This window comes from Aristolochia californica, unplaced genomic scaffold, assembly GCF_029961685.1.
Source record: "Aristolochia californica isolate CCGP_79_NKW_82.1479 unplaced genomic scaffold, dmAriCali1.0.hap1 SCAF_4, whole genome shotgun sequence".
Classification (NCBI taxonomy): Eukaryota; Viridiplantae; Streptophyta; class Magnoliopsida; order Piperales; family Aristolochiaceae; genus Aristolochia; species Aristolochia californica.
The window spans coordinates 3,648,842-3,668,206 of NW_027182103.1; the positions used below are offsets into that span (position 1 = coordinate 3,648,842).

General features: G+C 36.5%; 3 protein-coding genes across 3 annotated transcripts; 1 reads left to right on the plus strand and 2 right to left on the minus strand.

Moving 5' to 3' along the window:
• Positions 1–300: 300 nt before the first annotated feature.
• Positions 301–6,355, minus strand: LOC137963660 (uncharacterized). The gene is made up of 4 exons (XM_068810819.1): positions 6,096–6,355; positions 1,338–1,455; positions 1,018–1,249; positions 301–616 (listed from the first exon to the last, which is right to left on the minus strand). The coding sequence occupies exons 1-4, from the start codon at positions 6,245–6,247 to the stop codon at positions 588–590; spliced, it is 531 nt and encodes a 176-aa protein (XP_068666920.1). The 5' UTR covers positions 6,248–6,355; the 3' UTR covers positions 301–587.
• A 3,706-nt stretch (positions 6,356–10,061) lies between these two features.
• On the plus strand, positions 10,062–14,118 carry LOC137962579 (uncharacterized). The gene is made up of 2 exons (XM_068809529.1): positions 10,062–10,569; positions 12,844–14,118. The coding sequence occupies exons 1-2, from the start codon at positions 10,070–10,072 to the stop codon at positions 13,499–13,501; spliced, it is 1,158 nt and encodes a 385-aa protein (XP_068665630.1). The 5' UTR covers positions 10,062–10,069; the 3' UTR covers positions 13,502–14,118.
• LOC137962578 (pentatricopeptide repeat-containing protein At5g14080) lies at positions 14,042–17,054 on the minus strand. The gene is made up of 2 exons (XM_068809528.1): positions 15,271–17,054; positions 14,042–14,463 (listed from the first exon to the last, which is right to left on the minus strand). The coding sequence occupies exons 1-2, from the start codon at positions 16,949–16,951 to the stop codon at positions 14,153–14,155; spliced, it is 1,992 nt and encodes a 663-aa protein (XP_068665629.1). The 5' UTR covers positions 16,952–17,054; the 3' UTR covers positions 14,042–14,152.
• Between the last annotated feature and the right edge of the window lie 2,311 nt (positions 17,055–19,365).

Sequence of the window (19,365 nt, forward strand, 5' to 3'; positions counted from 1 at the left end):
AAACTCGGCACTAGCGGAGGAAAATTGCTCAAAATAAAAGAGTGAGTTAACCCTCGATTTGACTCCCTTGTTGGGTCAAAACACCATGGTTAAAACATTTTGACTGAACCAAGATAAATAACAGAGGAAGGAAAGAGAGAGAGAGAGAGAGAGAGAGATGCTGAAGAAATAACACAAAAATGGGGATTTTCATCTATTTCTTTGGTGGGTTCACTTCCTAATTGGGTGGTGCCATTGGAGGGAGGACAAGAGAGGGGGAGGGGGGTGCCCTTAGAGGGAGGAAGGTGGAGGAAAACACTATACGCCCAAAAAGTTCTGTACTTCATTATAAAACAAGTGTAATAGAAAATATCAAAGCTACTCTGTTTCTTGCAACAACATAACTTTAGTATATAAGATAGAACGATTGGCAGTGAAATAAACACCTTTCTGGTGCTCATTTTCATCCTTGGCATCCATCAAACTTTTATGCGGACTACAAAGGAACCTGTTCTGTTTCTTGCAACAACATAACTTTAGTATATAAGATAGAACGATTGGCAGTAAATAAACACCTTTCTGGTGCTCATTTTCATCCTTGGCATCCATCAAACTTTTATGCGGACTACAAAGGAACCTGTCAATTGGAATCAACAGTAAAACAAGAATACAATTATTAAATAGTAACACATAAAAACAAACATTTAAAATCATACTGATTGATCTGACTACATCTTGACAGAACAAAAGCCTAGTTAGCAGATTGAGAAATCCTAATCATCCAATCAGTTCAAACCCTAAACAATTCACAGTTGGATGGTTATCTTGATGTCTAAAAGTACAAGATCACACTCTTGTTCTTTTCACCAAAGTAAAGAGGAAAAGAGTGGTTGCAACACCCAAGTGATAAGAGAAGATATCTACTTCTCTCGTTTTTATATATTTTATCCATCATTTTCAGAAACAGTTTTGGAATATAAGGTGAGCATCCATCATGGACCACTTTAACAGTAATTTGATTCGAACAGTTAAACTTACATGCAGGAAGGTTAGATATGTCCGCAGAAACTGCACATGGAATCCCCAAATTAGTCAGTGCTCCTCTAATGATCCCACATGGGAAGTATAGATGCATGCTAGTTGCTTGAGTAGCCTGATCAGCAACATGTGAAGGGTCAGTGGCAGGAGATAAATCTGGATTTACTGGAGTAGGATCATAAGACACCCGTGTAAGCCATCGGAACCTATTATCTTGCAACACAAAAGTGCCCTGCAATATGTGAATTTTGATTACATATAGAAACATTCTTATACGACCTTCCAATTTTATTTTTTTGTTCAAATTTGTATGGACTTACCCTGTGATTGGTTTTGAGGTTGTCAATCTGCTTCTTGAAGAGCTCAGACCAGAAATCCTTGCAAATAAACTTGATTCCCTCTAGATGATCACTAAACCGAGGGCGCTCCATTGTATATCTGGACTGAATCAAAAGGTCACTAAGATTTGACTATGTAATTCTTGTTTAAAAGAATTCCGAATAACAGATAACTTGAGGAAGCACAGAAAAGGGAATTGAGATGCAGCCATAAGTGGCACCCGATATATGATGCAGTCATCAGCCTTTTACTCATTAAATAAAGGCACTAGCAGAAACAAGAAAACAGATAATGCACTAAAAGTAATATACTATGAGAAAAAATCTCAAGAAGAGCAAAACACAGAAATGGCAACAGAACTTCAAAGTGCACCTCCCCAAATATTACCAACACATGATAGTCTAATACTGCTTCAAGTAAGCTACAGATGGTCCTAGATTTAAACTCAACACTTGAAGTCTTTGAGAAATCAGCATGGTGCACAGAATACAGTCAACCAACAAAAATATTAGCCAGTTATTCATTTCATAACATCTTAAATGAGACAAAATCTTTTTATCCCAGAAGATTATTTTGTGTGGAAGAGTAACTCCTTTTGTATCCTAAATAGCCCCTACTGCTTGTCTGGGCTAAAAATCAATGATGTTTTTTTAAAAAAAAAAAATCAAAATTACTGATGTTAATCCACTTGTACCAACATAATGTAGATAAAAAAAATCAGGGAAAAATTCTATTGTCCATGCATCTTCAAGTGCCTGGTAAGAACCAAATCAACGAGTACTGTTTGCAGTAATCTCCCCCTTTCATTCAACAAAAGCTCTATGTGGCTTTCTTATCCAAAAAACATAATAATAAAACTAAAATTTGATTATAAATTAAAAATAAATTAAAAAATCAGAGCACCTTAACCATTATCAGGTTCAATAGGATCAGATATTCAAAACAGTTTATCAACAATGAATTAGTAATATCAATATACGCACTATTCATAAAAAAACAATGAATTAGTAATATCAATATACGCACTATTCATAAAAAAACAATGAATTAGTAATATGAGACAAGCGGCAGAAACAAAACCCTACAAACAAAATGAATTGCAGACTGAACTTACACATTGATAGCAACCATAAAATCTTCAAAAGCATCAAGGAAGAAGGAAAAAGAAGCAAGAGAAAAGGTGACGCACATGGGGCATAGGATCTCAAGGGCAAAAAAGAAAAAATGGCACTCAAGGGCAAAACTAGAAATAAGGCCAAAAGTCAAGGTAAAATGGGAGTCCTACCTTCCTCTTTTTTATGAATTTGTAGAATTTCTACTTTCCTCTCCTAAAGAATCTCTAGAAATAAGATTGTAATTGATTGAGAAGCTTTCAAGATTCTCCCGTTGATTTTGTAATCTTCCTTTGATTGATGTAATTAAGGAACCTAATTTGAGGAGTTTCCCTAAAAATGTAATGAAAAAAGCATAAATAAGGGTTTTGGTTGAAGGAAAAATCAATCAAGTTTATTCTCCATCCTCTCTTGCTCTTCTCTCCCTCTCCTAAAATTCTTCCTCCTTCCTCTCTCTCCCTTTCTCTCCCTCTTTGCCTTTCTTCCTCTCTCTCTCCCCCTTGCCTAAAAGCTTTCTATCTTCCTTCGTCCAAGATCCCCATGTTCTCCCTCTTGCCCACTCACATAAATCTCCTTCATCATCCCATCAAGCCTCCTCCATCAAAGCACTCCATTCACACACACAAATTCCAGCCTTTTCCCAAGACTGATAACCCTAGTTCCCTTCTTGAAAGCTGAAAAAGATAGGACCTTGACGAGGTTTCTATCAAAGTGGTATCAGAGCAGGTACCATGTTACATGTTTGAATCTTGGAGGGGTGACCTATAAAAAGGGCTATCCAGTGCCAGAGTGAAAATCATCACAAAAGGTGAAAAAGGCTACCTAGTCTGGAGTGGGAGTTATCACATAGTGGGCCGCCATGGACATCGACATGGATGCTTGGTGGATTGTTATGGTCCTATGGGCCCAACCTGGGGTATGGGCACCAGGTTGGGCAAGCCTAGTATAGGATAGGTTTAAGGACCTAGCTTTCCACGTTCCATCAGCTTTAGAAATTTTGGTGTATTGGCTACCAAACATTTGCACGAGGTGTTCATGTCAATCTTCGTGGTTCCAAATCAGCTTTTTTACCCAAAAAACTCTCATTCCATACCCCAGGTTGGGCTAGCCTAGTATAAGATAGGTTGCTTTTGGCATATTAGCTACGTACCTAACATTTGCACAAGGTGTACTGTCAATCTTCGTGGTTCCAAATCAGCTTTTTGACCCTCTTACTAGACCAAGGCTCATTGCCTATGGAAAAAATTAAACTTAAAAAAGGTAAGGTATAAGAGGGAAAGTACGTGTTCATGCTTCAATTTGCACTGGCCAAGTAAAAAATTCTTGCAATAATGACCCATTCAAGTTTGGACATAGAAAACTTCATTTGGGTTCTGGTGGATGCCCGATCCCTCTCAACCCCAACCCCATCAGCACTAGCTCATTTGTTAGGAATTTGAAGTGTATTGTTTCCTAAAACCAAAGATACAAATGAACTATCATTCGTGTGTAAGATAAAGAAAGAAAATATGTTCACAGAGTGGAAAAGAAATACAAGCCTGACTTTTTAACCTAAGGGGCTCCTTTAAGAATCCCATCCTCAATTCTATTCCCTCCCCCCCCCCCCCCCCCCCCCCCCCCCCCCCCCTCCTATATGTGCCTATGAGACCCAACACAAGGAAATGGCGTCAAATTTAGGCAACCTAGCATGGAATAGGCTTAAAGACATAATTTTTTGCGTTCATCAACTCTAGAGCTTTTGGACTTCTAACTAGGAAAGCAGGCAAGGCATTTTGAAGCTAAAAAAAGCAACATGATGGAGAGCAAAGGCCAATATAAAGTTGGCCATCTTAGACATCAACACGGAAGCATGGTCAATTATTTTTGGGGGTTAACCAGTGGATAGTAATTGGGTTGGGCCAGCTATCATATAATAGTGTGAAGGGTCAAACTTTTCATGCTCCATCAACTTTGGAGTTTTTGAATATTAGAAAGGTTCCTAAAATACTCCATAGAAAACCTTAGTGCCTGATTATCCCCTTTAAAGGCACTCACCTTTTGCAGGTGTCACCAAATTTAAAGTTCTAACAAAAAAGAAAATAAAAAGAACCCCAACTGTTGATCCACTATTTGCATTATTGCCGTAAGTCCAAAATCATGTTCTCAATCAAGAGATTTCTCTTGAAACTGGTGCCTTTAGGATCAAATTCCACTCAAATTGCCACTTAGGCAGCTTGTCTGTTTCCAACTAGGAAAAAGCCATTGGAGGTTAGTTGCTTGGGAAATGCTTCCATTATAGTGAAAACAATGTGTCTCTACAATAGGCCCACCTTCATTGCAACAACTATAATGTATCTCCCTTGCTTATGTTTCCAGATTCAGGAAACAATTATTTCCAAGGCCTATCCGGTTCTCCTGTGAAAAGGTATGGCTACTTAAAATTGTACTGACCTCCTCAAGATTTCATTGGACAAACACTCCAGCAAAAACAATAGAAAAGCTGGATGTGGGAAAACCTTTCTCAGCGAATTCATGAAAGTTGTATTTATGCTCCAAATCAAACTTGGAGTTAGAGGTGTATCTGTACAGATATAAGGGAGTAGTTACAGGTCAACACGGACATGTACATGGTATGATTAGCCGGCTAGTAGTTCAAGTCATGTATCTAGGGTAGTTCTTGGGATTGCCCCCATAATTAATTATGGAGACATTTTAAAAATATTTCAAAATAGGGGAAAATTATGATTTAATATATTTTCAATCAAGTAGACAATATCATAGAGGAAAGAAGCCCAGAAATTTCCACTTAAAAGTTGTACTAGATGAGAAAGAGGTTGCTTTCCCTTACAAAACCCAATTAGGAGGTCAATGGCCATCCAACTGAATCAATTTCTTGCATACATACATTAGTTCCCGCACTTTCCCCATCCTGTCAATGTTCCACCAATTTCTTCCAATTCCACCTAATTCTACCCGAAATGTATAAAATCACAATAAATATTGATTGGTATCATAACGGGTTGCCGTAAATGATTTGCCTCTTCCAGCATTTGCCACTTACACAATGCTTGTAGCCCTTTTACCATAAACATAAGCACAGGCTCAGCCTGACCAATGACAGCCAAGTCGCCCCATAACAACATTTTGAAGAAATAGTTCCCAGGAATCAAGTCAGACTCAGGAGGCTCCGTATCATTAAAAGGTAACCAATTTTCTTTAAGAAAGAGCAAATGAAGCCCCTCTTAACTAATGCCATTAGTTCTCCTGCAAATGAATGATTAGGCTACTCCCCGTTCCACCTTACATATGTGTTTTCTTGAAAAGGGGGACAACTGCTGTTAGATGAGTTGACAGCATTCTAGTTGCTGTCCTATTTTCTTTTCTTTTTTTCCTTCGAAACATTTTATGTTGGTTTTAATCTAACGAATTCCACTTTTGGGCATATCTCGTATTCCTCTCGAGTAACATGTTAATAGATCTGAAGCCCTAAAACCAATCACATAGATCGACAAGATATAAGCCGGATCCCCAATTTTTACATTCAAAAATCATTAGAGAAGCGGATCCCAATCTATCATTATACGGTAACGAACTAAAGCAGAATCAAGAACAATCGATCAGATCAGAGAAATGGTCTGCATCGGTTACCTTTCAGCGAGCTGGTGTCCGACCTGAAACCCAATAGCTTCAATTCTTCGGGCAGCGATTTCAGGGTAGGTGGAGTAAAGGCCTGAGCAGTAGGCAGAGACCATTTCTATGACAATGCTGTCCACACAGCTTTCGGCCACCTCCCTCCCCATTCTTCCGAGGTTTCAACCTTTTTCCCTTCCAGTTCTGATAGAGTAAAATGAGATTAACGGACGCTCTTCTGCAAGCTCTTCAAGAGACGACGTGGTTCGACTCTGTGAGTCGGAAGACGGGAGTGAGGTGGATTCGGGACGGCGGATTTTATTTCAATGAAATTTATTAAATATTTTATTATTATAAAATAACTAAAATGGCCTTAGTGTATTATTATAATATCTAAATATTTTATTAAATAAATTTTAATCTAATAACTACTTAATTATTTAAATAATTTCAATAAATAAATAGAATGAGAGGGTGCACAAAAGGAGATAGACATTAAATGTCACCTTGGGGGCAAGATAAGATTACATTTAACTACAATAAATAATTTTACCTCTTTAAATAAAAATATTTATTTTAAAATTATAAAAAATGATATAATTATATTTAGATATAAATTTTTGGGATATAAAAAATTTATAATTAATTTTTAGCTATTTTAATTAGGTCATTTTAGATTTTTTTTTATGAAGTAGATAGAGTGAGTGTATTAAATTAAATAAAATATTAAAAATTATTTTACCATTTAGTGGGTTTATTGAAATAAAATTTAGTGAGTACATTGTAACCTTTTCCTTTATTTTAAAATAATATAAAGATTATATTGTCATCTTATATAGTGTCTAACTAAACGACGAGAATATATTGTCCTTTAGAGCTTCAGTATAGAAATACGATATTTAGATAATTGTATTTGAAATTGTAACATATGAGATAATTATATTTTAAAATTACATAAATAAACGATAAAGTATATTTCTACTTTCTAATGCATTGTAATATCAATCTAGTGCATTTTAAGAATTTAAAGTCAAAATTCAGTGTAGACTGTAAAGATGAAGAATTCAGTAGAAAGTTGTTTCTTTTTAAACTAAGGTGTTCTTGGGTCTTGACTAGTTTTTCTTCTAGGAAGATATTTTTACCTTGTTTTTCATCAATTTGAAATAAGAATGATAACTTTGAAAGTGTTCTCTAAGTCTTTCATGAGATAAGGTAGAAAAAGAAAAAATGCTTCTCATTTCGGTTAGTTGAACTTAAAGTTTTTGCTTTGTTATCTTACTAAAACAACACATAATGGTTCCTTGGGCTCAAGAGTTAAGAACAAAATTCTATTCTGCTTGTATTTAGGTATAAAAAAAAAATTATTTAGGAATTTTTTTTATATTTTTGGGTTTTCTCTAAAACAACACATAACGACAAGTTTATAGGATTAATAGAGAGAGACGAGAAAGAGAGATGAAAATGTATATAAATGATATTTTTGAACTACAAACTAAATCAATAAAACCTGTATTGTAAATAAATCTTTAATCAAAAGATAATAAATTAAATGCAAAAGGCTAAGTGATAGATATAAGTGAAGTAATCTACAACCATATGATAGCAGTTAGCCAATACAACCCAAAAGACTGATCTGTTAGGTACGGAAAGCTATCGCCTACAAGAGTGGACGGAATTACTCTGACACCCACCCCACCCATTTTTTACCGCCTCTCACAGGATTCAAACGCGGGACGTGGCGTGCCCAGCTCTGATACCACGATAGCGACTAGCCAATACAACCCAACAGATTGATCTGTTAGGTGCGGAAAGCTACTGCCTACAATAGTGGACGGAACCACCTCTGACACCATATAGTTGCAAGTGAAATAAAACTAGAAAATCACTAGCAATTATTTGTATTTTAGAGATTAAATTCATAGATCCAGGTGACGAATACATAGAAACAAGCAAATATTTATATAAAACATGCAAAAAGGTAAGGAAAATATATTGGTAGAGTTGATTTTTTCAACAACATTCGAATAAAGTGATGAATACTCAAAAAGCAAGGGCAAATGTAAAGCAACAACAAATTATTTAATGCTAAGATGGGATATTGGAAGATTGAATACATAGAGTTAAGACACCAAGAACTCTAAGAGTAAAAAATAAAGGTCAAACATTACATTAATATGGTAAGTAAAGTGGACTCAAGTCCATATAATTGAGGGGCAATCCATTTTTATTTTACTATTAAATTTAATTTTAAATATTTAAACTTTAATTAATATTATTTGATACTATTTTGTGTCATATTCTTACTTGTTGGTGTGGATTTTAAGTTTGTTTATGTTTACTCATTTTTTCATGATAAGATTCAAATAATAGCATTGTTGTAAATGATTTCAGACTAAATTGCAATTTTATAAACAAGCTTACTTTTAATTCCAAACCTATTTTCCATGGTGGACAAATCTGACTATAAATATTTGAGAAACATTGTTACGAAAAAGGCCAAAAATAGTATGTCAAAAAGATTATATACACAAATCTTGGAGGTGAAGAAATGAAGCTATATATAAATGACCTAAAATGGGGAAAATAGAAGAAAATAAGTAGAAAAGTTAAGGCTAAGCTTACAATAAGCGAAATAGTCTTTGCCTACAAAGAAAAAGAGTTTTTGCACTCGAGTTTGAAACAAAATCGATTCCATACACTCGGTTCAACTCTATTTATTGCAAATCTTAAGTTTTAGTAGAGTCCACTCTAATGGTGGGGTCGGGGAAGAGGAAATCCCTCTACTTCCAACGGTAAAAAAACGGCTAGTTGAGTCTTGGACTCTATAAATACCTCTTCGACGAGTGCTTAAAATCTTGAGAAAAATTATAGTCTTTTCAAATCTTCATAAGCGCTCCAAAGTGTTTCGTTCATCAGATTTGACTCGACAATCTGAAGGGTTTCAAGCCTGTGCTCATTTTAAATATGGAATCAGTAAGTCCCCCAACTCGTTTCTTATTTTTCTTTTTTTGTAAATCATCTTTTCATTCTTTAGTTGGGAAAATACTTAAGTGTTTTATAGAGAGGGGGGAGAAGTTATAGGTGATTTTTGTTGTATCGGGGGAAGAGCTTGGTGTTCTATTATGAGCGATCTTTTGGAAGCCCCTTTGATCGTTGCATTGTCGGTGGTTGTCAAGTGGTCGAATGTAAACAAGAAATAAGAAATACTCTCATTCGAACTTATACTTGTTTTTTATGCCTTTTTCAGTTTTTCTTAGTTCATTATCTTCAAAGACATGCAACTAGTTTGCATGATCCTATGGTCTCACTTAATGTAAAGAAAGTTCCATAAATCAAGAATATGTTAAAAGTAAATTTTTGCTACTTCATTGTCATGGGAAGCTCATAAAAGATTAAGTGCCACAAAAGCTCAAACATGACCTAACAATGTTAAGGTATGATCAAATGAACAAAATTGTACTGTTAAAAAAAATTGACGACCAAAGAGTTATCTGTTCACTTATGTGAATAAATTGTGTTCCGAAAGGTCGAACAATTAGGGTTCATCCACTCAACTCAATTACAATTCATAACATTGTCCTTTTTCTACTTTGAATCCCATTAGTTGCGTCCAAGAAGGGCGAAAAACGACCGAGAGGAGGCATAGAACATTGAGGAGAACAATGTCTAAGTATGCACAATTGTTCGACCTTTATGGAGAATTTATGAGGGATTATTTATGAGGGGTAAATCTCATTTTATTAGATTTAATTAGAATAATACAATTTATTTTTCTAAAAAGAAATATAAATATGGATTTATATATTTTAATTGTTACTCCATTAGAAATAACGGCATTTATGTCGTCATATTAAGAAAAAACTAAATTTTTGAGAATCATAATATCCGATTACGCAGTCAGATTCATCTACATTCCGATTCGGTTCCGAACTCCCTTCCTTCAACTAACGGAAAGAATCTATTTTCAGTTTCCGCCCAGAAATTTTGTGCCAATGGAAGACGCGCACAGGACCATGACACCGCAGCTACAACAACAACAACAGCAGCAGCAGCAGCAGCAGCAACTGCTGTTGCAGCAACAACACCAACAGCAGCACCAGCAGCAACAGCTCCTCCTTTTTCAACAGCTGCAACAAAAACAACAACAACAACAACAACTACAACAACAACAACAAGTTTCAGCTCAGGCGGCCGCCATTTCCCGCTTCCCTTCCAATATCGACGCCCACCTCCGCCCGCCTTTCCACATTCAGAATCAACACGCTCAACCACATCAAAACCTCCCTGCGCAGCAGCCATTCCACCAACAAAGCCAAAATAAACAGCCGCAACAGCAACAACAACCACAGCAGCAACCGCAGCAGCAAAAAGTGAATGTGGGTCGTGGACCCAATAGTCAGGCGGAACTGGAGATGGCCCACCAGGACGCATGGCTTATATGCCACCCTGACATTAACCGCCCCTTCGCCTCCCTGGAAGATGCTTGTGAGAGGTACTATTAGGGTTTTCTTTCTTTATCTGCTCCTTTCTCGCTCATGCTTCGTTAAATAATATTTCCCGTTTAAGGTAATATTTGTGATGGCATAAGGCTTTTGCACTTGGTAACTCGTTGGTTTTATTTTCTGGGGAGATGTAGATCCGCATACTATGTGAGGTCTTGGTGGTTTGTTCAGTGTTTTGTTGGATTTGGTTCTGACATCTTACGTTTATGGAGTTTGAACTGGCCATTATTGGAATGCCATATTTGACTCTTTTTTGTTCCTTTTTTTCGTTTTCCTTCCAGTTGTAAGAAGTGGAGTGCAGGTTTATATTGGATGCTGGCTAAGAGTCACTTTGTAGCTCTAAACATTAACAACTTCCTTGCGTCTTTTTTCCTTTGGCTTTTTTTTGTCTTGACATTGACTGAAAAAATCTATTGAAATTTTATATTCACCAAAATATTATCGTTTGTGATTGGGAATGAGGAAGTAATTTTATATGTAATTTTCACTGACAGAGTTACCTGTTTAACTCGGCATTTTAAAAGCACTTTTTCTGTCAGTTCTGTAGCATAATCTGCATGCTTCAATTTATGAATTTTTGAACATGGTGTTGAATCATAATTGGGAGGTTCAGATGATATTTGTAACTTCGACTCTTCCATCTTAGACCACTGCTTAAAATTTAGGTATGCTCAAATGTCTTTTTGTTATTGCTCATGCATCTTTTGTCTGTCAGCTATTTGGGTTTTTCCTGATTGTGCATGTACTGAATTAATTGCTCTGCACATCTTTGAGTGTCAGTACTCTTTGTAACACCTTCATGTATTTTCCTTGTATTTGTTGTATGCATTTTCATAGAAGATGAAAAGGTAAAACAGAAATGAGTATTCCTGTAAAGTAGAAGGCAATTATTGTAATATATGCACTGCATAAGCTTTTCAGCTTGTTGGAATCCATAATTCTGAATTTGAGACTTCTTTAAATATGCTCATGTGCTTAATTTTGAGATGGACAATGGGAAAAGATCAAGAAAATGGTCGACTTTTATACTTGAACTCTTGATTTTTTTCTAAATATCTTATCTTGATTTCTGCTACATTGGATACGACAGTGTATTATGTATAACTCAAGCTCTCCAATTTAACTACTTGTTAACTACTAATCATTTGAAACATGATGTTCCAATGAGTAGTAGTACCTATTTAAACCTAGTTGTATAAGATGATTGGAAAACAAAAATTGGATCTTTGATTGTGTGACCTTTGTAAACATAGAACACATTTTGTTTGATAGGGTTACTCCTGATGGATCAGAATCTGTATGTTGTACTCCAATTGAATATTCAAATGAAAAAAAAATTAAGTACTCCAATTTCAGACCCTAAGACTAACCTTGCAGTTACTTGTTTTGTGCTTGATGCTGATTTCATTTGAAAGTTCTGTCTCAATGCCAAATTAGACATCCTTAAGGAGTTCAATGAGATTGAGAGCGAGTTGTATAACTGGACAGGCAATGAGACATCCTTAAGTATTCTTGCATGAGAATTCAGGATTGCATATGCACGTACTCAGGCAAGTCAAAGGCCTGATGTCTTGCATGGTAAGATTAAAAAAGGCAGATTAGGTCTTTGCTCTTGACCAGAATCAAGTAGGCTCTCCTCTTTATGGGCAGAGGTGCCTGCTGACAAAAAACCAGACAATGTCTTTCGGGCAATTATTTGTATGTTGCTGCTGCTTATTGGTTTAGATATTCAAATATTCTGATATCCATCTTGACACCTTTATATCTTTTTGCATTCTGTCATGGTGCTTTGAGAAGATTTAACTTTTTATCTTTAATGTGACTGGATTCAACATTCAGCAATCAGTATCCTTTCAAGTAAACAAGTTTAGAATCTGTGTATTTGTATCCTCTGTTTCTCCTCAGTCATTAGTTTCCCTTTCTTTTTGTATAACCAAGCCTAGGTAGTGGAAAGAGACTCTTTGGGGCAACCTTGGTCCTTAATTTGGAGGAGATGGATAGACTAGCTATTGAAGAGAATATACTTTAAACAGTTCTGTACTAATTTGGGAACTGGCCCAAGTAGGTACTTTAAATGTTCATTACATAATGATTTGCATGTTCTTTGAATGAAGAATGTGTAGTCTTTTGCTTTAACACAAAAATAATGTGGCATTTCTTCCAAAAAAAAAAATAATAATTATGCCTACTTCTTTTTCCCTTTTAAGTTTACTATTGCTTCTCTTCTTGCTTCTACTCTCTCTCACTGTGATGAGACATTGCAGGCTGTTGCCTTATCATGTGGTGGCTGATTATGAAACAGAAGAGGATGACAAAATCCTTGACTCTGACACCACAGGCCAGATGCCATCCCGCTCCCAACAGTGGGACCACACCATTGCAGTGAAGCTTGGTGAATTCACTTCCACATTTGAGAAGCAGGTACTTGCTTTCAACATAATCTCCCGCAAGCGGGCCCAAGGGGAGTTCAGGTTGGAGGAGAGACTGATGATTGAGCAGGCCCTTCTACAGGACGAAAAGCAGGCCATGTTAGAACTAAGAACAGAGATTGAATCAATTGAAAAGGCAGGGCAAGAAGCTAAGATGAGAATGGCAATGGCTCAAGTAGAACAGGCTCGGGCTGATGTAAGGGCTCGGGCTGAGGCACTGGCTCACGCCCAAGCAGAGATGATGATGACCCGTGGACCCATGAGGGCAAATGCTACTGGATCCCAGGGAGAGTCAATTGATGGCCACAACATGGGCCTGCAAGAACAAGGAGTTATCATGGATGAGATACTTCATGGCTGGGGGAGTAGTCAAAGGGAAGATGAAGATCTGCCAGAGGATTTCTTGAATGATGGGAATGAACATGAAAATGGGGAGGTTGGAATGCAGAATGAGTGGCAGCAAGCTGGGGAATTTGACTTGAATAGTAGGTAATGGGGGTGAAGCATTTACTAATTGTTGAATTCGCAGATGCAGTGACAATGATTCTCCTATATTTGTTACAGATAGGCGTTGACATAATCACTTGCACGATGGTTGAAGTTGAAGTTGGTTGTACAACAATAGTTGCAAGATGGTGGGAATTGAAGTTGCTAGTGAGTTTTGAGATGTCCAAGATTTCTATTCTTTGGTCCAATGAGTGGTATTTTAGCTGGGCTAAGCCTATGTATATTAGGGGCTGTGGGAGTGGGAGGTTTCCAAGCTAAGGATCTTGCTCATTGTTGTCAAACTTCTTGGCAGAGAACACCTGCATATTATGGCAGAGCTTAACAAGCTTGAGATCCTTACTTTTTGACATGTGGACATGGAGAAGAAAAACAATTTTGTATCTGAATGGCGACATAAAATCAGTAAGTTATTTCTCGATATGTATTCTAATTATTTAGGCAAAGCATTATGGCTGTACCAGCTTTCATTTTAATCTGATCAATTCTAAGGATGAACATTCACATTTTGATCTGGATTATTCCGTAAGTCATTTCATTCTCATTGATCTGAACACCAGCTCTTGTATTGGTTATTGTATTTCCTTTCTCTTTTCCCAATAAACTTCTCACGAATCACAAAAAAGAGGCCCATCAATATCTATGCTTGAATGTCCTTGTACAAATTTATCCAGGAATCATTTTCAAATGCTATACCTATTTGATGCATGGCATGAAGCAACCTGAGAGTAGGTTCCATCTTCAGAGAGAACGAAAGGGATTGTACAAGCTTATTTGTGATTCTTTGCAGCTTCCAAGGTTGGTTAATTCTGACCCATTTGATGTGATTGATGCCCACATTAATCTCTCCAGATTCAGCTAAACTTTTCAGCAGAGTTACATGTGAATTGGAGTCATCTATATCACTGGAGGATAAACCTTGCATGACTTTCAAAGCAACAGAGAATTTACCTGCATGATGCAAACTGAAAAATTAAGACAGGAATCAAACTATATGTCATCAAAATGAATATATTGTCTTTCACTTCCAAACTATTTTCAGGTCAAGTATGGAAGGCAAAAAAATTTCTTGTACACAACAATAAGAATCAATTAAAGCACAAAGCAAAATCAGATACGAAATGAATCACTGGAGGTGTTTCTATAAGTTGGTTTTCTCAAACTAAAAACTAAGACAAGAAGAGATCCCTAACCAATAGAAATTACAATAGCCGGTAGGCTCTAGATGTCACCTTTGTCCTGATCATGTAGCTAGAACACATATCGAAATATTGTTAATCATGTGCAATGATATGGATATGATGTAGGCCAAGCATCTTAAGTGATCCCAAGTGAAAGGACACTTCAGATGACAACTTTCCTAGATGCCATGTTACTATCTCTGGAGTAGTGCAAAAGAGCTGGACAAAATGGCAGGAACTTCTGTCTTGTGAAAAGAAATATTTAATATAGAAAAGTTCCACACTATTGCAGAAGTTAAACTATGGCAAGCTTGGAGAATGAGATGACTGCATGCTGAGTTATAGGTTCAGAGAAGACCCCATGTCTCCCCGTGGGAGAACAAAAGATATTTTGCTATATGAAATTTGACTTTCAGTAAGGTGTGATTGGGCTTATGGACCTCCTACACCCTCCCCTACCAACTACAGATTGTTTAATTTTCCTCCCCTGAACCTCATTTTTACTAATCTTTGCCCAGTCAAATACATCGAGTAAACATCTCTTTGTGATTAAAATTATTTTGGTCGAGTAATATACCTTCCTTGCAAAGAGAAATAACAAATACATTTAGGCTTGATTTGAAAAGCTCAGTGTCCTGTTTCCTGGACTTCAAAACTATCTCACAAGCTTCATCTATCTTAGCTTCTCGGCACAGTCCTCTAAGAAGAGTTGTGTAGGTAATACTATCAGGAAGAATTCCTTTCTCCAGCATGTGATAAAACAAATGCTGGGCTTCTTCAACTTCCCCAACTTTAGACAATTTTTTGATAAGTACGTTATAAGTTTGAAGATTGCCACAAAAGCCACTTTTAAACATCTCATCCCATAACTTCTTTGCTGGGCGTACTAGATCTTCCCTACAAAGAGCCTCCATGAGACAGTTATAAGAGAAGATATCTGGGCCTAATCCTTTCTTTTTCATTTCCTTAAGAACCCCATAGGCTTCTCGCACACTACCTGCTTCACACAATACAGAAATCATAGTACTATAGCTCTGCAAGTCAGAAAAATAGTCCTTGGAAGACAGAATGTGAATAATATCCCACATTTCATCAGTCTTGCCACTCTGGACAAGGTTTCTACACAAAGTGTACAATGTGGACGAAGTTGGAAATCTATCTTTCCCTATCATGTATTTGCAAAATAAAATAGCAGAATCGGTGTAAACTCCTGAAAGTGGTCCAATTAAAGCGTTAAGAGCATCATCATCAATTGGGAAATCATTGCTTATAATAATTTCACCCAATTCTTTAGCCTCTTCGACCTGCCTCTCTGAGATCAAACTGATGATGAATTCTTTATAGTCATTCATCCTGGGTGCAACCCCCAATTTCCTCTTCTGTCTCAACACATTCCGAGCCTCTTCTGCTCTACCTAGTGCACGAAAGGCTTCAACCACAACTTGATAAGCAATAAAATCCGGTTTGCAATTTCTCCTCCTTAGCTCCTCCAGCACCTGCCAAGAATCCATAACTCTGGAAGCATGACAAAGCCCTTTTACAACCATAACTGCAACTACTGACCCATTGATCTCTTTAATCCTCTCTTCTATCCTATCCAATAAACACATAACTTTATCCACTTTGGAAACTCGACAGAACTGGTTTATGAAAACACCAAAACCGATGGTATTGAAGCTGATTTTTCTGAAAAGCATTGCATCAAAGACAGCATGAGAAAATTGTGAGTGCCCACCAGTTGAAAGAGTAGCGAGAAGGGAGTTGCAGATATTGGGGTCAAAATCAATATTTGCAGTTGATTTGGTCATTTGATCAAACAAGTGGTAGGCTTCGATTGGTTTCTTTTCTGCCAAATGGCTGGTAATGCCGGATGAAAATTGTATGCTGGTGAGGGTCGATTTGTGAGCTTTTAGGTGATCATAGGAATGGGACGAGAGAGAGCGCATGTCTAAAGAGAGGAGAGGTCTGGTTGTAATTGGAAAACTTTGAAAAGCAGGCCTTAAAATGATGGTGGCAGCACAAATGTGGGATGCACTGAATACAGTTTGTATATTTTTGAGCTGCGGACAAGTTTTTAGAGGCTGGCTGAGATTATGAGAAAACTTCTTCTGGATCCCCAGGATCTTTCTCCGAGAATAAATATGGCGAGCGCCGAGGCTTGCATGAAGGAGAAGATAGTGACGTGCACCGGATGCAATCATCAACAACCTCTTGGGGTCGAGAGAGCAGTAGCACATTCCAATCATTATTGGTACCATTCATTACGGAGAGGGCACTGTAGCTCTTCGCAACAATGACACTGTAAAAGGTACCTCAGGTTACAACCGGAGGAACTCTTTAGATGTCTACCTCTTCCACCGAAAGCCCCTCTGCCTCTCCTCTGCTCTCCTCCCTTTCCCTTTATTCTTTCTCTTTCCTTTGGTCTCATATTATTAAAACAATGGGACCATTGGGGTTTAAATGATTCTTCACTCTCTCTACCTAGGCACACGTGCGAGTGAGGCACCCTATGTGGACGCTTGTGCATGGTCTCATACATGTGTGGTTGGCTACACACATTCACTTGTATAGATCCGAATCATTGGAAGGACAAATATGAAAGGTAAGATCAGCCCGAAGATCAAGGGATGGATTTTCTTGGAAAGGATAGAAATATCTACTTAAGTGTTCTTGAAAGAAAAACGAGGAAAAATTCTTTGTTCGATCTGGTTTGAGCTGTCAGCAAAAAGTTCTACAAAGTTCGCTTAATATTGTGAATGTCTAAGAGGGCAAAAAAGTTTATTGTATCTTGGGGAAGGATAGTCAAAATTCGGTGCATTGTAGGAGGTGAATATCTTTCGAAGACAGTGAATACAAGTCTTAGGCCTAATAGAGGAATTATTTAAAATTTATTTATTATTTACTTGATTGGTGAAGCAGGTCAATAGAAGGTACACATCGGCACCGGACTATTATTTTGGCTTTTATTGAAGTGTTATTTAAATTTTTGTGAGTTATTATTTATTTTTAATAATTTTGGAAAGAGATTTCGACTTCTAACATGGGTAAATATGAAAACTCACTAAAACCCTAACCTTTTGATGAGAAGTATTTCATTAGATGGCAGAAAAGAATAGAATACTGGTTAACAACTCTAGATTTGTTCTATATAATTGTGAGTGAACTACTATTTAGTTGCCAAGAGGACCATAAACCAACGAGATCGGGTGTAAAACACAAATAAGAAAAAAAATGACTATTTGTGTTGTAGGTTGATCCTTAGGGTACTAAACAACAATTCATATGACTATATTCTAATGCTAAGACTCTAAAAAGTTTATGGAAAACTTTAGAGACAAAGTATGGACAAGAAATTGAGTTTGAACAAAAGTTTTTCATAGGAGAATATTTTACTTACACGATGGCATATAGTAAATAGGTGATCAATTAAGCATAAAAAATTCAAAATATTATTGCTAGGATTGTCACCAAGAGTATTCCAATAAATGATACAATACAAGCATCTACCCTCATAGAAAAACTTCCTTGGTTATATTATAAGATTTAGATGAAACATAAAAGAGAACTTCCCACATTAGACGGAGCGTTGGTGTCAATCCAGATAGAAGAAAAACACAAAAACAACATAGAGAAAAACTTGGGTAATGAATTTGACGTTAGTGGAAAATAAAATTTGATAGAATCAAAGAAAACTAACTTCATAAAGAAGAAGGCCAATAAATAATTTGGTAAGTCGAAACAAAAAACTCAAAAGGAACAGATAGAAGGCAAGTTAAGTCTAGTCGGGTCACTTTGCTAAACAGTGTAGACATAGGAAAAATAAAAGGCAAGGTGATAGTAAGACTCCTTAGGCGGACATGATAATCAAAACTAACTCAGCTAGAAATGATAACAGATTAGTTAAAATTAATTTATAAATTAATTTGGAATTTAATCCAATCGATAGGTGGATTGACACGAGCAATTGTCCATATTTATTTCGACATTTCCTATTTTTTCTTCTTACCAGGAGGTCAAAGGGAGAATTGTGACAATGGACAATTATAGTGTTGCTCAAGTGATCGATGAAGGAGAAGTAGACTTGAAGTTCACTCTCGACAATGTGCAGTACGTGATCGACATACAAAAAAATGTTGTTAGAGATTTTCTTTTGAGTCAACTAGGCTACAAATTAGTGTTTGAGTCGAATAAGGTTGTAATTACCAATGGTGGACCTCTTCTAGGGAAAGATTGTTTAAATTAAATGTTTCTGCTTAGAATATTGACGAGAATAAAGTTTCATTTTATGTCATGTTGGTTGACTCATTTGACTTATGGCACAATAAACTTGGACAAGTATATATGAACACTTGTAAAAGAATGGTGAACTTAGATTTAATAGCAAAAAATAACATAGATTTTGAAAATAAATGTGAGATATGAGTCTAATCAAAACAACCTAGAAAGTCATTTAAGTCATCGATTAGATGTTTTGACCTATTGGGCATATTATACACACTGACATATGTGAGATGAACAATATTTTGAGTAGAGAAGGAAAATGTATTTTATTACTTTTATAGATGATATGTCAAAATACTTCTTTGTGTATTTGATCAAGACTAAAGATGAAACATTCAAAAAATTTAAAATTTATAAATCAGACATAGAAAACCAAACCCATAAAACAACA

Bases quoted from the DNA above. Each gene is read 5' to 3' on its own strand.
- LOC137963660 (XM_068810819.1), bottom strand. From the start codon at position 6,247: ATGGGGAGGGAGGTGGCCGAAAGCTGTGTGGACAGCATTGTCATAGAA. The intron at 1,456-6,095 runs GTAACCGATGCA...GATTCAGTCCAG, and splicing joins GGACACCAGCTCGCTGAAAG to ATATACAATGGAGCGCCCTC. The intron at 617-1,017 runs GTAAGTTTAACT...TCCAATTGACAG, and splicing joins CATATCTAACCTTCCTGCAT to GTTCCTTTGTAGTCCGCATA.
- LOC137962578 (XM_068809528.1), bottom strand. From the start codon at position 16,951: ATGGTACCAATAATGATTGGAATGTGCTACTGCTCTCTCGACCCCAAG. The intron at 14,464-15,270 runs GTATATTACTCG...TGCATCATGCAG, and splicing joins TATTTCTCTTTGCAAGGAAG to GTAAATTCTCTGTTGCTTTG.
- LOC137962579 (XM_068809529.1), top strand. From the start codon at position 10,070: ATGGAAGACGCGCACAGGACCATGACACCGCAGCTACAACAACAACAA. The intron at 10,570-12,843 runs GTACTATTAGGG...GAGACATTGCAG, and splicing joins CTGGAAGATGCTTGTGAGAG to GCTGTTGCCTTATCATGTGG.